Source organism: Odontesthes bonariensis, chromosome 3 (assembly GCF_027942865.1).
Source record: "Odontesthes bonariensis isolate fOdoBon6 chromosome 3, fOdoBon6.hap1, whole genome shotgun sequence".
NCBI classification, from domain to species: Eukaryota; Metazoa; Chordata; class Actinopteri; order Atheriniformes; family Atherinopsidae; genus Odontesthes; species Odontesthes bonariensis.
The window spans coordinates 34,644,674-34,661,611 of record NC_134508.1 but is presented as its reverse complement, the minus strand read 5'-3'; the positions used below and the strand labels follow the sequence as shown (position 1 = coordinate 34,661,611).

Here is a 16,938-nt window from a genome sequence, read left to right as displayed (position 1 = left end):
CAGGTCACAGGAGCTTGGACGTATCTGATTTACCTCGTCAGCTTTGGCAGATGCAATAGCGAGCTCTTTTTCCTTTACTTCAAGATCTTTTGATAATTGAGCCACCGACTTACTGGCCTCCATCAGTTTGTCCAACCCTGGAAATCAGTAACATCTGGTGTAATCTTTTACAGGAGTAGACCATACAAAATCCTCCATAAAGTACACAATCTTTATAAAGACACAACTGCCTTCCTGTTCAAATTCCTTACCAACATTCATGCGCTCCGCCAAAGTGTTGATATAGTTGTGCTTTTCGGCATATAATGTTTTGTAACCATTTATAAAAGAAAGGTAAGATTTAGGGGTGACGTGAGCTCGTCTTCGAAACCTGAGAGATGAACAACATACAGCGTTAGGACTGTGTTTGATAGCGTATGTTTCTGAACAAATTGGATTTGTGTAAATGTGATACCTTTCAAAGTAACTTTCACATGTTTCAGATACTTTGTGATGATAAGTTCCCATGGTGGTCATCACTGAAGTCTTCACATCAGCTGGACAAACCATGTGAAACTTAGATAAGAAATAGGTGGACACAGCAACCAGAGCCTCATTGGGCCAAGGGGTGAACCAGTCCATTGTGCAGCCGGAAATCAAGCCCGGAAACTTCAGACATCTGGAGCGAAACTTCTGCCCCACCTTTAAACAAGAGTAGAGTAAAACTCCAATGAAAAGGTTCATTTATGGAGGTAGTTATGGGTGTAAGTGTATATATAATGTCACTGTTGAGCATCTAAACATGCTGTGAATAAAAAGAGATTTGGAATAAAAGTAGCAAAAGTTTGGGCGGTTGCTTTTGGGTATAAACAGAAAATATACAAAGTTTCAACTTACCGGTGAGAAGCACAGAACAACGTGTAAATTCTTCCTAAACCGAGATATAAAGTAGTCATAAAGATTGTCAAAAGTTGGTGGAATTCGAGGAAACTCCTTTTTCATAACTGGGATCAGGTTCTGGGTGATCTCTTGCATCTCATCTTTTGCAAAAAGATTGGAGACCTGAAACGATTACAACATGGTCAGGACCAGCGAAGCTTTTCCTTTGAGACGTTACATTCTGCCCCACCTCTTTGTTTCAGTCATACAGGACCAATTCCAGTCCGTTTCAATTAGACTGAAGATTCCAGTGTTCAGTTACACAATCAGCAGATATTCAGATACGCCTTTATACCTTTATGAGATCTCACCTCTCCAGAAGAGAGAATATTGTTGAGGTACTCGAGGAAAGCCTCATCCTTGATTTCGTTGTCTGTAAAGACGAAGGTGATGCCTTTGCCCTCAGCCCCCGCTGTGTTATACAACAGTTTCAGGTCATCCATGAAATGACTCATGTTGTATGTTCTAAGTAAGGAAAAATAAACACCACATAATTGGAAAGAAGGCCCAGCATTTCACTTTCAGTGCAAATGCAACTACAAACAGCTCATGGCTTCATAGGACACTCATTCTTGTATTTTAAAGGTAGGGTAGGAGATCCTGGATTTTGGGTCCAGCGAAGCTGCATTTTGAAAATACACAGGTAAAAAGTCCCAACCCTTTTCTTCACTTTCCCCCCGAAGGCACGCCTCTAGAGTACATGAACGCGCACGAGCAAGAAGGTGCACGAGCGCTGTTCTGACAGCAAGCATCGATTGTTGCCGTATTTAGTATTTAGTATTTAGTTTATGCTCACTATACGTTTAATAATGCTAGGTGCTAGCCAAGCTGGCTCTAGTTTAGCTTCCTGCCAAGCTTCTGGACGTGTAATTCGTTCACGGAGCAGGGTACGCGCACAGGTGGGGGGGGGGAAGCAGATTGCAGGTGATAGACGGCATCAGAATCCAATCATTGTGAACGGTCCGTTCACAATGATTGCATACTGTTTTTCCTAGATTGTACGTTCTAGAGGCCACTAAAAATTTTCATATTTGTGTCAAAACTTTTAATTAATTGGTTGCAATGGGGGTGTGAAGAGTATTTCAAGCAATATGTAAAAAAATGTTCCAGAAAAAGATCCCCTACCCCGCCTTTAATAGGTACGTTTATCGAATTGAACTTTTTATTTGTTTCCTACTTTTAAGGATAAAATTAATTGCAGTTAATTAGAGCTGATCTTAGTACTGTATTCATGTGCTTGACCAATCACCCGAGACCCTGGAAGAACGTCTATAGTAGGAGCTCACAGTTTATAGAACTCCTTCTGTGGCGTCTTTAATTTCTACTTTGGAGCGGGAGCTTTCCCAGCATAACGGAGACATGAAGGTGACGTGATAGGTCCAGATGAGGTAAGTGTACAGTGACTGGTTGAAGGTATGAACACACCACTGGAACCACTACTATCAAAGGGAAGTAAAAAAAACTAAAACAAACAAACCTATTTAAAACATTGCCTATAAGCAATATATAATAAGAAATTATTGTATTATTATTATTTTTTTGAAACAGAGGAATGGACTTAAAGTGACACCTAGGGCCGACTGAGACAGGTTTGCAGGTTATATCACTTGAATGCAAGCAGAAAAAAAGCCCCTGATGGTTCATTGTCCTTTGGGGAGCGCCTCTAACCCTCAGAGAGCCCCAAGAACAGTTTGATCAGTGTGATTAAAGTCCCTACAAACAGAGCTCTCACAACTATGACTCATCTCACTTGGTTAATGTGATCTGGAAGATGCTGTATCCAGCTATGTATGAGGCCAGGCGCGTCAGACTCTGTTTTCCTGATCCTCCCACTCCCACAAGCAGGGCATTTCCATTGTCAGTGCGAATGATTCGTGAGACCTAAAGAGGAGCAAATCTAAAAAGAATCAGTATTATATCTAGCCTAGTCTACAAGAAATGCATCAGCTATACTCGCTTCAGGTGTCACCTTGACAAGATGAGTCATTGCGTCTTTGAAGAAAACCAGATCCAGGGTGGAGCCCCTTACTACCTCATTGTGCTGAGCTTGATACATCACAAGCTTATCTGATAAGAACTGAAAATCTGGCACCTGAAACAAGTTGTTCATACAGATTATGGTGACAGTTTCCTCCATCAACTTACTACCATGAAACTATCAAGCGCTGATGTACGAATTCAGATTTCACACCAGTTCATAGATCTTAGGGGCATCAAAACAGGCATCATCGTCTTCCTCTCCAGTTGGCTCAGGTGCATCTCGGAGGAAGTCCACAAAATACGGCTCAGAATGAAGCTCTTGAACGAGGTTTGGGTCAACGTGCTCTTGGATGACACGACATACAGCCTTCTCAAACCAATCTCTGTCCTCAGAGCAAATAAACCTGCAACAAAGCAAAGTCTTAGAGTAATGCTTTCTTCCAACTTTTTGTTTTTTAACTTAAAAAAGGATTTTACCTGTCTGCTATCACCCTTGTACATTCACACTTGAAAAGAGCCAATAGGGTGGAGATGTCACCACACTCCTCTGCCTTAACGTTTAACATTCCCTGCCAGATCCTGGACAAGTCCCTCAAATTGAAAATGTAGTGGAACTTTGATGGTGTTGGAAGCATTTTGACCTTCAATGTGGTGTCATAAAACAAGTTAACAAACTTATCAATACCATATACCTATAATCAATTCCTATTATAAACTTCTCATCATATTCCAGGTAAGTACCTTTGTCCACTGCCAAACGATCCTCCCAGCAGACACTAGACATTTAACCATTGCTGATATGCTTGGCTGGAATGCCCTGCATTCATGGAAATATCCAGAGCCAATCACACCTGCACAAAAAGAACATGAAGAAACCGTTAACTGTAAAATGAAAACTACAGTAATGGAAGCAGAACAAATGTGATTATTTTAGACCAACCTACCAAAGATCTTATCAATGGAGGTGTTGGCTGGCAGAGTGCAGTTGAAGACTGTAAACTGTCTCTTCAGTCTTTGTGGGATGTCATTTCTACCCCCACCAGGGTGGATCATGGCAGCCAGAATCTGTGCATCCTCAATCGTGGTGAAATCTCCTGGTTTATCCAGATTGTACATGCCAGTCATTTCCATCATCTGGCGGACTATCTCATTTGTGATCTGGTTGGATAGCCACATAAAGTAACTCATCAGATTAAAGCGACAGATAGACAGACAGATGTTCATTAAAAAAAAAAAAGAAAGCAACACCTGATCTCCCCATTCGTTGACAATAGGCATATTTATGTCATCGATGAAGATGGTCATCCTGCGTCCTCCTGGGGGTCCATAGGTGCTGCCAATCCTTTTCTCAATGTAACTTTCCACTGATCGCTGTGTACGAAGAAAGTTTTTGCAAACATGAACCAATGTAGGACTGTAAAAATTCAAGCACAAAAAACATTTTAAAATATCTTTTACCTGATACATCAAGGGCTCTGTGGCAGATGAGAAGTTCAGTGATTTGAACAGATCCGTCTCAGGATCGTATTTCTTTGCATAGCCTTTGATCATCACTGTCTTCGCTGTCCCTTGTTCACCAATAAGCAGTACGGCCTGTACATATAAAACATTTAGCGTTTAGACCAAAAGTAACATATTTTTAAGTATAAACATTATCTAAATATTCTTTTAAAAACCACAAGATCACCTTGTGTTGTTTGGCAATAGTCTCCAGCAAGAAAGAGGTTCTTGTGTTATCCACATTTGGAACAAGAATGGAGGTGTAGTCAGGCACATGGTCAGTTGGATAGACATATTCCTCCACAAGATTGTTCCAGTGACACCATTCACCTAAAACAAAAGTCGCCATTCTTTTTAGTCACATATAAACCCATTCTCATCCCATCGTTGTCAAAGCTGGCGATGTGCTGAACGTATGCACAATGGGTCCTTTCATGTCTGTGCTGTGGCGCACCACTCGAGGCAGTATCAGACATCTAAAGCAAATATTTCTAATACATCTTATTTCACAACAATTAACAACGTATAACTGATACTAAAGATTACTCTCAGGTGGGTATATGCAGTGCGAAGGGGTCTTAACAAAATCTCCAAATCTGATGCCTCTGAAATGAGACCAGATTCTGTAAACCCTGTTGAGGGTAGCAGGAGGCTGAAGCCTTTAACAGCTGCTATTGGTTAAGAAGGCAGGGACGCTAGAGCGTCCAACACAAGACTAATACAGAGACGGACAATCAGACACTCGCAACTACAGTGTAAGCCATGCAGATACAGGGAGGGCACACAAACCCCGCAATAATACCCTTTTTGCTGTGAAGTGCTAACTTAACCACCATGCCACCACATTCAAATGCTTGTTCACTTTAAACTATACAAAAAAAACATCAAATTGATGCTCTTTTACGTGTCAAATAACTGTACCGTTTGTGTTGACCATGTACTCAAATATAGTCTCTCCCGGCTTGGTTTGAGGCACATCAATTTCGCTTTCATGACCTCTCATGAAGACCTCCAGCTTGTCTCTGTCCTCTAATTCTAAAAGAGCTCCCAGACTCCACATCAGGCAAAAGACAAAGAGGCGCTCAAGGTGCTTGCTTCCAGCAAAGCCCTCTGTCTCCTTGGTTGGGAGGAGGCCCTCCAGCAGATTGACGGACTGAAGAAGGAACATAGTCAAACAATTCAGGCTTCGAGGCATCATCTGATTCTGTTTTTATTCTCAGTCTTTTTTTTTTTTTAAATACACACCTGTATTATGTAGTTACACTCCAAAAGCTCCATTTTGGGTTTAAGGTTTTGCCTCATATACATGTAAACATCCTCAAATGTCTTTTCATATAAACCGATGATGCTCTCTGCCTCTCTAGCAGGGCGCTTCTTGGCCCATCCCTGCAATACAAAAGCCAAGTTCTATCTAAGCACTGCTTACAAAGCATTGTTCTTTTTCAGGCAAAAAAAAGTCTTCAACACTTAGATATCACAAAAGTACCTGGAGGATGGGTAGCCAGCTGAGAGCTGAGGAGCTTATAAAAACCATTCCCACACGGGACACAGTAGCAGGGGAGGCATTATCCATGTTGTGCACCTCAAACACCAACTTGCAGGATGGTGACATGACGATGCGGTCACCATTAGCCAGGGTCAGTGTTTTGTTATCATCCAGGACTGAGTTGAGGTTCTCGATCCATATTGCATCAACGGGACCATCCAGCACAATCCAGATGACTTCCCCTGAAGAGTAAACCCGTCGAAGCAATTAAATGTTTGAGTTCTCCGGCAGCCTCTGGCACTTTGTCAGTCACTAATGAGCCGCTGTCCCACTACTGGATCAAAAGTGGGCGAGCCAGTGTGTGCCAAGGACAACAGCATCTCCACTGTCATTCCCAGAACTTAAAAGGGGCCTGTTTTGGGGTCCCGTAGGAACAGGAGCCTGGGATTTGCCCCAGCTGCTACCCTCGGACCAGACAAGGCTAAGTGTAGTTCCGTATGCGGTGGTGTCAATCTGAAAGGTGGGTTTACATGTCAGGGACGAGGTGCTTACGACCAAGGCAGCTCGGCGGGTCACCATTTTGTTTTGTTGTGTTTTGGTTACAACGCACTGTGCAGTAAACCATACTGGCTGTCTCATGTGACGTCTCATATTTTAGCTCTAAATATGCATGAACTGGCATCTATAGCTTAAGAAAAGTGCTCAGCTTCTGAGCTGACATTTTCATTGTCTTGTTGAAGCCGGGCAGTAATATCGTGCAGATGCAGTATTTAGCATCACATTAAAATTGCAACAACCTTTATATTGTGTTATACTGAATGTAATATGATAAAAATGTCTAAAGTACAATACTATGTATTGCTTAGATATTATTTAATACAATACCGTTTTCATTTGGACAGTTTTATATTTTTTCTTAGGATCTCATCTGTGTTAATCACAAACACTTTCTTAGCTTAGATGTTGACAAAATGTTGGAATTACCCTTCTTAGCTTTGAGTGACCTCCGCCACAGTGTGGAAAAGATTCCATCAGTCCAATCATTAGTTGCTGCATCCAGACGACCAAACATCTGCGGAGCAGTGATTGCTTTGGGGTTCATGCGCATCTCTCTGTGTGGGGTTCCACATTCACTCAGTGATCTCATAAGAACGTTGATAACCGAGGTCTTCCCGGCCCCACTTGGGCCTAAAGTCATCAGCCCATGGCGCACTCGAGAAGACTCATAAAGCTGACCCAGACAGCAACAGTGATATACCAGTAAGAAAAGTACTTTCCAAAAGCTAACTTTATAATAATTATGCTAAACAACAATTTTAAGGCACCTGAACAAGCTTGAGGTTCCACGGTGGGTGGTTAACGAGACCGGCAAGCTCAACTTGATTAGCAACAGCAGCTTGAAGTTCAGTATATGTGCTGTTGTCCTGCTGGATACCAGGGAACAGGTCATTGATAAGACTAAGGAAGAGGGGCTCATCCTCATCCACCTGAAACACACAGATGGATTTTTTTATTCACAGCACTGTATCCAGTGTACAGAGTATACTTTCACACCCACAATTCAATACAATTCAATATATCACAGCTGTTGGTAAGAACTAAGTTTGTGTGATACCAGTTTGGACAGATTCATGTCACGAAGCACTCTCATGACAGTGCTGGACTCAGTGTCATCAGGTCGAGCTCTTTTACACGCCCCAAGTGTTCTCAACACAGACAGGATGTTCCTTAGTCCAAAGTCATAGTGGACCTGTCAAATAGCAGAGGTTATATGTCAGTAGTTCAATAACCAAACAAAATAGGAATTATGAAATGCTAACAAGATTCTCACCTGTTTTGTGAGTTGCTCCTCACAAAGTTTGTAAAGAACAAAGAATTTCTGTGCTAAGTTAACATTCTCATTGAATCCACAACTGGCTAGTTTGACTCTCATTATAATCTGTCGGAGACAAAAGTGTAGAGGGATGTGTTAGGACCACAGCAAAAAGAAAAACGTTTCTCTCCACAGAAAGAAGCCTTGACCCACCTGCCTGTCTGGCACCATCATGGACACTGTCCTGAACTGCACTTTTAGATTTTCAGGAAGTTCCTGACGGCCTGCATATCCTGGATTCTAGATACAGAGGCATGACATATCTTTGTATATACTGTATATCTAATGTTTTCCATCTAGTTTCAAGGAGTTTCTTTTAATAGGACTGTGTGTTTCCATGTCTTACCATGGTGATAAACAGGCCGAACTCTGGATTCAAGTTCACGCAGTCTCCGTCCGTAAAAATGAAAGTGCTTCTGTGTTTCTTTCGTGATGTCAGAACAATTGAGATCTGCTGAGCAGCAACGGAAAGCACTGGCAGGTCGATTCTGTTGAACTCATCGAAGCAGCCCCAGGACCCTGACTGTGCAAGGCCTGGAAAATAAAAACACAATAGGACATCACATAAATGAAACTGTACACCACTGCTCGATGACTTGTTTCATTGCCTAATGTACCTTTATATATCCTGCCGAGTCCTCTGAAGTCCATTTGGTCCGAGCAGTTGAAGACCACAACGTACTTGCCAAGGCAACGACCCATGTCTTTGGTGGTTTCAGTCTTACCGGTGCCGGCTGGCCCAGCAGGAGCTCCTCCCATACTCATGCCCAGAGCCTGGGCCAGTGTGATATAACACCTTTGTAGAAAAAAAAACTGTTCTTGAATGCAACATAGGAATTAAAACCTACAAGCAAAGTTGACTTATTACAGCAAGTTGCTTATAAAAATCAATTTTCTCTTTTCTTGCCTGTCAGTCAGAGGGGTGATGACCAGCCGATCAGTACAGCCTAAGAACTCGTTCTGATAGATGAAGTCGACATTAGTTATGGATACAATGACTTTGTCCAGATCCTCCTTGAAGTAAAATCTGCTCTGCTTCAGCCATTCAAAGTCGCTGATACATTTCACACGCTTCTTTACCTGCAAACAAAGCGGAGCTTAACTCAAGTGTTTTACAGAAAGAAAAGAACAGACATTTACTGAAGAAAAAAACCTTACCAGGTCATTAAAAATGTCACTCTGGTGCACATGAATTGTGACAAGTGTTTCATATTTGACTCTGTCAAATTTGCTCAGGTCATAGGTGGTTTGTTTAATGAGCATGCTGAGTAGGTTGTGAAACCTCTTTTTCGTAAGAGGCATGATCTCCTTCTTATCGGCAGCGATTCTTAGGGCCTCTTCAGAATCTCTTGTCCAAAGCATCTGGATTCCTAACAAGCCCACCTTAAAACACACAAGGCAGAATAAAATGAATCTTGGGAACTCTATGAATATAGAAATCAATTATGATACCATCGTATCTCTCAAAACTACGGAAGCCCAGAGCGGACGTGGTACGTATAAACTTTTTTTTTGATGGTTTTCTCCAGATAACGAGATAATTATCTCGTTATCTGGAGAAAACGATTATTGTTTTCTGGAAATGATCGAAAACCATCAAACAAAAGTTTATACGTACCACGTCCGCTCTGGGCTTCCGTACAAAACTCCAAAGATATTCACACTTGTTATTTAAAAAACTTTTTTCCACAAAGGAGGAAAGTTGTGTCATAGATTTAGTACAAGACTGAAGCTGTGGAGAAAATCTATAACAAAAGCAAATATCACACAGTACAACCTGCTGGAGGTGCAAGCCATGGCGACCTGATAGATACTGGCTTGCATTAGAAATCAACCTGCTAAATGTATTTCCAAGCGGCCACAATGTTGTCTACTCACCTGTGCTTGATATTTGTCAAGGAAAGTGAGAAGGTCAAAGTCTTCATCGTTTATCTCTAGATCTGAAGCTCTGATGATGGAGTGTAAGGAGGCTTGCTGTTGCAGCAACAGCTCTCCAAGCCAGAGCTCCACAGCTCCCTGCGCCATGACACATTTGTCCAGCTGAAAGCAGAAATACACGTTTATCAAACTGCAATTATCAAAGACTTCTAAAAACCGAAGAATTGATACACCCAAGCAATGTTACAGATTAAACTACCAAAGATTAGAAATCTTTTTTTTTTTTTTTTCCATTTACACAAACTGTAAAAGGGATTTACAGCCCCAATTTCAATATAGTCGGGACACTCTGTTGAAATTAGGTCAAAGAAAACATAAAATGTTGAAAGTGAGACATTTTACTGTTTAATGAAATATTTTGAACTTGATGGTAGCAAAATGTCTCAAATAAGTTGGGAAGGGATCTGCAATAGGCTGGAAAAGCAAGTGCTACTAAAAGGAAACAGCTGGAGGAACGTGTAGCAGCTGGATATGACTGGGTATTGGAAAAGCCCCTTAAAGTAGCAGGGAGCAGGGGGTCAGCAACCTGCAAAAAAACTATGTCAACAAATGTTGGAGCAATTTCAGAACACTGTTCCTCAAAGTAGCACAATATTTCATTGTCTACTGCAGTGTTTTTCAAACCTGGTCCTCGGGGACCACTGCCCCGCATGTTTTAGAGGTTTCCTGCTCCAACACACCTGATTGAAATGATCAGCTCGTTATCAGGCAACTGCAGAGCTTGTACTGGTCTACAGTACAAAATATCATTCAAAGATTGATAGAATCTATCTATGTAGAATCTCTGTCGTCGTTGGGCCCTCAGGCAGCTCTGTATTACAAACTTTTTACAATAATTTTGTCATGGAAATCACTACATGTGCTCAGGAACACTTCCAGAAACCACTGTCTGTGAGAACAGCTTGCCTTGCCATGCACAAATGCAAGTAAGAAGCTCTATCATGCAAAGAAGAAACCTATGTGAATGCCATCCAGAAACGCTGCCATCTTCTCTGGACCATGGTTCATTTAGAGTGAACTGAGGAAAAGTGTAGAATTGTTTTGTCATTAGACAAATCAAAATTTAAAATTCTTTTTAGAAATCACAGACGCTGCGTCCTCCGGACAAAGAAGGAGTGGGACCATCCATGAGATTTGTAAATCACTGCATTCCGTTTTTAATTATACATTAAACAGTGGTCAAACCTTTTAGGAATTGGGGCTGTACAATGGAATATTTTTACATGTTGAGAAAACCAAAATGAATCAGTTAAACTCTTTAAAAGCACACGACATACCGGTAATTTCTCCCCTTCCTGTGAGAGAACGGCCAAAATCTTGTTATATTCCGTTGGATGAAACTCTGCTTCGTTGACATTGTCAAACACTCCAAGGAGATGAGACTGAAACACAATTGTATCAAAATTGACTTTTGTCAAGTGATAAAATGTCAACTTGAAAGTTATCCAAGTAAAACTTAAAGAGGTCATAGTGATTATTTGAATTTTCATTTTAAGACATCATGCAAACATTCAGATGTATGGCTGTAATTTATATTAATTAAAACAATAACTGAATACATAAATAAATGAATTTAAAAATGATATATATCTATATATAGGTATATGTATATCCATATATTCATAGTGACAACAATGTTCAAACTCATTCTAACCTGAATTGTATGAGAGTCGCTGGCTTGTCCAAGGATTTCCAAAAGAGATGGATCGGATACAAAGAAGAATCTTGGAAAAAGGAGCCTCTTCTTCTCAAGGTAACTGTTAAATTAGAAATACGTAACATCAACACCCACTGCACTGGTATAACAACAATCTATTTAATTCTGCACATCTTATTTTTTGAGTCAATCTAAAGTATTTGGACTAATGTTGTTCGTAAAGAATTACCCTGCAAGAGATTTCTGACAGAGCTCTAGCTGTTTCTGAAGCTCGGGTAGGTGATGCCCTAACATTGGGTCACCCACACAGCAGTCCACCACTTTTGGCACCTTCTGAGCACGCTGCATGACCTTAATCCAGGACTTGTCGATATCTTGAAAGCGTTTTGCCTCCTGTAATAGAAAAAAAAAGGGCAGTTTGAATTTTACTTAAGGAAGCATTCTAAGGTGTAGTTTTCCCCAGGATAGAAAGCATGAACTGCACCTGTGGGAGGTCTTTGGCGATGTCACCCCCAACAAACACAGCTTCCAAGTAGATCCACAAGTTTTGCACAATAACCCACTGTTCAATGACTTCCGATGATGTTGAAAGATTGGAGAGCCAATCCTGGATCTCTGTTTTGTAGTATGCACTGTACCTGTACAAAGCAGATAAGGACACAAGCTACTTAAAACTTTAAAGGTGTTGTAAAATGCTGTTGGTAAATGTCAAATCTGTTAAGAACAAGATAAGTTTATTTCTACTTCTTCCTCTTTAACTAAGTGCGTACATTCACTTTAGTTTAACAGACTTTCATTATATTGTTCCGGAGTTCAAGGCTCCTTAGGAACTGATTTAATCAGTGGAATGTAAATCTGAAGCTGTTGTTAACTTGTATTACCTGTTGCTTAGCAGTGAGCCCAGTACCATCAAGCTATCCTCCAGGATGGTAAGAATCTCTGCTGTCTCTGCCCCCTTCAGCATTAGTTCTCCTCTATCCTTGAATGTCATCAAACTAAGGGTCTGACCAGACCACAAGTCTTTTACCTGTGACAATTTGGCCTCAATATCCTTCTCTTTTACAGCAGATATGGAGATGTCCTATGAATGAAGAAAGCCAGGCTAAGGAGGTTAGACACATACAAAAAGAAGAAATATTGTTGCTAGAACTGTGGAATTAAATGTATTCAAACTTCCAGCGAACCTCAATATCATCCTTGTACTTCAGCAAAGGGGCTTCCATGATGTTCTTCAGCATAAAGGTTTTGGACTCCACCTCAAATTGGTGTCCAGTTAAGTCTCCAATCCGGTCCCAGTGTCTCCGCATCATGGATTTGTTTGCCATCAATTCCAGCAGCGGGCACGACTCATTGAAATCATCAATGGTCCTCTTTAGGTCAAGGAAGGCTTGCCAGTCCTTTAGTGCTTTGGGCAGCTTCCGGCACCTACAAATAGAGATGATAAACAATATATCTATCACAGGAATACAAAAGAAATCAAAAATACAATGCTGGCACAAAGCAGGTTGTAATGGCTCAGAAATACTCCACCTATTCTGAAATTCCACAAGTTCTGCATTGATCTTTTCAATGTCCACGTCTGTCCACAGGATTTTATAGTACCCACTGATCTTACTCATCACTGTATCATACAGGCCGTAGAGTTTCCGAAGCAGCTCAAGCTCTTTTCTAAAAAAAAAAAAGGAAAAATCCTTAAAAGATATTACAATCTTTGTTAGTTAATATTAATGGAATTTTCATTGATGGCTCTGATAGAAAGCTTTGTCAGGATAGTAACAAACTTCTTCTGGTGTAGAAAGTTATTCTCCGTAACAGGTAAGCCGAGAAGTTGCTCCCCAGAAGTATATGTGGTGAAATTTCTCCACAGTTCATCAAATCTAGCCTGAGTAAAAAGAACATTTTTTGGCAATAAAATTAGATTCAGCAAACGAGAAGAAAACTGCCATGTTTATAAAACCAAAACCAAAATTCAAATTAAATGTAATTTCACATTTTTGTACTGCTGTTTCATGTAGTTTGTAGTCTTTTGATTTGAATTTCTTTTCAATTTGTCTTTATAAGTCTCTATCAAAATAGATTATCTTCCACTCAAAATAAAGCTAAAGGCTTTTCTTCTTCTTCCTCACATGTTTTAAGCGTAAAACATTAACTGGAATATAGAACGGTGAGAGTGAGCAGTAATGGTACCTGAAAGGCTTGCAGCTGCCTGCTGGCTACTTGTGGAGGAATTCCTTCAACCATTGGGCCTTCCTGAAATGCAGGATCATATGAGCTGATAAGAACGTCTACATTTTTCCAAACACCCATAGAAACAAGGTCATTCACAGATTACTTACAGAGTCGTATTCTTCCTTAAAAGAGTAAACATCCTTCTCGAAAACAGCAACACATTCCACAAGGTTTCGTTTGAACTTGGGCTGCATGCAAACCAGCTCATCTTGCACTGATCTCTGAGAAAATCCGAGTTCAAAATTCATTATCGAAGCTTTGTTACAGAGGAACACATCATGAAAAAAATCATTTAAAGAAAAAAGCCTGAATGTCTTGATAGTACTAACAGCTTTAGACTGAAGTTGTGTGAAGAGATGCCTCAGATTGTACACTCCTTCTGCTTCTCTTTTGGTCACTTCTGCTTCATTTTTGGTCAATATTTCAAAGGCTTCCTGTAAACAACATTATTTCATGTTTCTTATCAGTCTGCAATGTTTGCAACTGTAAAGGTCAAAGAGGGAGCTCTGCTTAAGGTACTGTATATGTCTAAAAAAACGAATGACCGTCCTAGTCATACCTCAATAGAAATTAATGTCATATCAGTCTGAATTTCAGCATCTCGAAGCTTTGACAGGGTGCCCATGGCATGACGCACATCTTCCAGATTAGAAACAGAATGCGATACTTGTACAAGGTATTTGTTGATGTGTAAACTGATGTTAATCATTTTCTTCTTGTAATCCTCCTTCAAGTATCTGCAGATCAGTTTCTTCCAGGCTTTGGTCTCAGCCATCAATGCCTTCTTTAATAAACCTAAAAAAAGGAAAGAGAAAGAATTTCCCATGTAAAGCTTGAATCACTCCTTTAAAAGACCAAATTAAAAAAAAAAACTAGCAAAGGCTAACATGTGACGGTACAACCAATATCATGGGTTTTCCAATCAGCATTTACCCTGAAAAAGATTGTACACCCTCCTTCAGTTTTAAGGTTTAACAGATCATAATGGATAAATCCTCTGATCCTTACCAGGCCGTAGATACAGTGCCTTGTGAAAGTATTCGGCCCCCTTGAACATTTCAACCTTTTGCCACATTTCAGGCTTCAAACATAAAGATATAACATTTTATTTTTTTGTGAAGAATCAACAACAAGTGGGACACAATCGTGAAGTGGAATGAAATTTATTGGATGTGTCAAACTTTTTTAACAAATAAATAACTGAAAAGTGGGGCGTGCAATATTATTCGGCCCCTTTACTTTCAGTGCAGCAAACTCAGGCCACAGTTACACATAGCCGGGTATTTAGAGAAACGAATATTTCCCCCCCTCCGTTTTCAATAATAACATCGTGCACACAACATCGTTTTCAAAAAACTTGTCATTTACATCAACCCGCATAAAAGCGCGAATAAAGCCATGCAAGCCAATCAAAATCCTCAGAATCGAGGACTTTCCTCATGTGAAGGAGGAGGTAACGCGAGCAAATATCACAACAAAACTGAAGGCAATAAGAGGGAAATATAGACAGTCAGTGGATACTGGACGCAGGAGAGCCACGGAAAAGTGATGCTCCTCTATTTTGAACTGTGCGAGCAGGTTTGGGGTGGCAAATGCAATAAGGCCAGAATCGTTTGCACAAACGTAAAAATTAGTAGAACTTTAACATCATCCATGATAATCCTGATCAGTAGCCAAACAAACTGTAAACATAAGGCGCTCGCATGACGTTAAGCATTTTCTGGCGCATAATGTGACGTTTAAGAACCTAGAACGCCGTTTCTCCCAGTTGACACGGCAACACATAACCGGCGTTATCAGACATCTCCACTTTGGCCGGAGGTTTTAGAAATAATCGTTTTCTGTGATAAAAACGGGGTTTTGGTGTAAATGAGAGGCCAAACTGCAGGAAAATATCTGCGTCTTCCTATTGTGTAAACGGGGCCTCTCTCCAGAAGTTCAGTGAGGATCTCTGAATGATCCAATGTTGTCCCAAATGACTGATGATGATAAACAGAATCCACCTGTGTGTAATCAAGTCTCCGTAGAAATGCAGCTGCTCTGTGATAGTCTCAGGGTTCTGTTCAAAGCGCAGAGAGCATCATGAACACCAAGGAACACACCAGGCAGGTCCGAGATACTGTTGTGGAGAAGTTTAAAGCCGGATTTGGATACAAAAAGTAGGGATGGCCGGTGAAGCCTCATGAAGCTTCCACAGAGTTCATCTGATTGTGCCAGGAAATGAACCAAAGTTTCGGGGCTTTGAAACCACACAGAACAGTGGAATCTGGTGGTGCACCGCAAGTATCATCTGCTTCAACCAGCCTCATTGTCCTTGTTATACTTTAATATGTACAAAATAAAAAGCGTAAAAGAAAGAAAATTGTGATTTTATATGACAAGTGCTTGTGTTACATTGAAAGTGGCTAGTAGTTCTACTAGAACTACTAGCCACCGTACCTTGAAACCTTTATCTTCCACAATAGAAAATGGTTGCACATCCATAACAATCATATCCACCCACACAGAATCAAGCTTTTGCTTCCTTGACACTACAAAAATAAAATTCTGCATATCAAGAAAATAAACGCAGGGCAAACTTGTAAAATGCTGGATTCAAACTCATAACCTTTGGATGCAAAAGCCACTAAGCTAATCACTGAGCTATCAGTTAAGTGACTGCGTCAACCCACCATCTACATGATGTCTAGTTAAAGACATCATCCATAGCTAAGAATAATAGTACACTTTAGTTGTTTTAAATAATTCAGAAACACTTTGCGTAATTAACACACCTTTCTGTCAGAACACAGACAGAGAGGCGTTTGGTACACGGGACACAGCTGTGTAATAATGGCCGCAAGCGCTTTGTTTGTGATATGTGCTAAATAAACAAGTCCAAAATGAATGTATTGTCCTACATAACTTAGATTCTTAAATGTGCTGCCCCCTTATTTTAAGAAGAGAACTATATTAGCATGCATACCCATAATAATAATAAAGCTTATATTTACACTTGAAAAACAAAAACTAGCAAACATCTTACATCACACAATAGTATATTGTACAATAGTAGGGGTGGGCGGTATGGCCTAAAATGTATACCCCGGTAAAATTTGAGCCACTGACGGTATACGGTATATATCGCGGTATGGTACTTTTGTATATAAATTACAACAGAACAGTTTCTCAGTGGTTACCATAGCACCAAATAAACACTTTCAATCAGGATGTTTGCAGCAATATTAAATTAAATTTATTGTGCAAAACAGAAAACACAGGAAATATAAAAAATATATACGTTATATTTATATTTAAAAAACAAGAAAAGGTACATTTCCTCGAATAAACTCTGTGAGAGAAAAGCCGCTGCCTCTT

At 40.3% G+C, this 16,938-nt stretch overlaps 1 protein-coding gene across 1 annotated transcript in view; it reads right to left on the bottom strand.

The window, feature by feature from the left end:
- The window catches only part of LOC142376969 (dynein axonemal heavy chain 8-like), a 58,073-nt gene that overhangs the window by 1,425 nt on the left and 39,710 nt on the right, over positions 1-16,938 (bottom strand). The window contains exons 13-50 of the mRNA XM_075460680.1: positions 14,141-14,376; positions 13,689-13,802; positions 13,540-13,602; positions 13,134-13,234; positions 12,883-13,020; positions 12,537-12,777; positions 12,234-12,433; positions 11,837-11,990; positions 11,582-11,745; positions 11,350-11,452; positions 10,973-11,077; positions 9,636-9,797; positions 8,916-9,140; positions 8,665-8,837; positions 8,375-8,553; positions 8,104-8,291; positions 7,911-7,997; positions 7,716-7,823; positions 7,500-7,634; positions 7,210-7,371; positions 6,869-7,115; positions 5,885-6,126; positions 5,644-5,784; positions 5,320-5,551; positions 4,586-4,728; positions 4,357-4,491; positions 4,147-4,269; positions 3,843-4,056; positions 3,640-3,749; positions 3,376-3,539; positions 3,110-3,302; positions 2,888-3,010; positions 2,669-2,799; positions 1,230-1,383; positions 877-1,041; positions 455-681; positions 252-370; positions 34-137 (exon numbers count right to left, since the gene is read on the bottom strand). Of these exons, the coding sequence (XP_075316795.1) occupies positions 34-137; positions 252-370; positions 455-681; positions 877-1,041; positions 1,230-1,383; positions 2,669-2,799; positions 2,888-3,010; positions 3,110-3,302; positions 3,376-3,539; positions 3,640-3,749; positions 3,843-4,056; positions 4,147-4,269; positions 4,357-4,491; positions 4,586-4,728; positions 5,320-5,551; positions 5,644-5,784; positions 5,885-6,126; positions 6,869-7,115; positions 7,210-7,371; positions 7,500-7,634; positions 7,716-7,823; positions 7,911-7,997; positions 8,104-8,291; positions 8,375-8,553; positions 8,665-8,837; positions 8,916-9,140; positions 9,636-9,797; positions 10,973-11,077; positions 11,350-11,452; positions 11,582-11,745; positions 11,837-11,990; positions 12,234-12,433; positions 12,537-12,777; positions 12,883-13,020; positions 13,134-13,234; positions 13,540-13,602; positions 13,689-13,802; positions 14,141-14,376 (6,005 nt within the window). The remainder of the gene's footprint in view (positions 1-33; positions 138-251; positions 371-454; positions 682-876; positions 1,042-1,229; positions 1,384-2,668; positions 2,800-2,887; positions 3,011-3,109; positions 3,303-3,375; positions 3,540-3,639; positions 3,750-3,842; positions 4,057-4,146; positions 4,270-4,356; positions 4,492-4,585; positions 4,729-5,319; positions 5,552-5,643; positions 5,785-5,884; positions 6,127-6,868; positions 7,116-7,209; positions 7,372-7,499; positions 7,635-7,715; positions 7,824-7,910; positions 7,998-8,103; positions 8,292-8,374; positions 8,554-8,664; positions 8,838-8,915; positions 9,141-9,635; positions 9,798-10,972; positions 11,078-11,349; positions 11,453-11,581; positions 11,746-11,836; positions 11,991-12,233; positions 12,434-12,536; positions 12,778-12,882; positions 13,021-13,133; positions 13,235-13,539; positions 13,603-13,688; positions 13,803-14,140; positions 14,377-16,938) is intronic.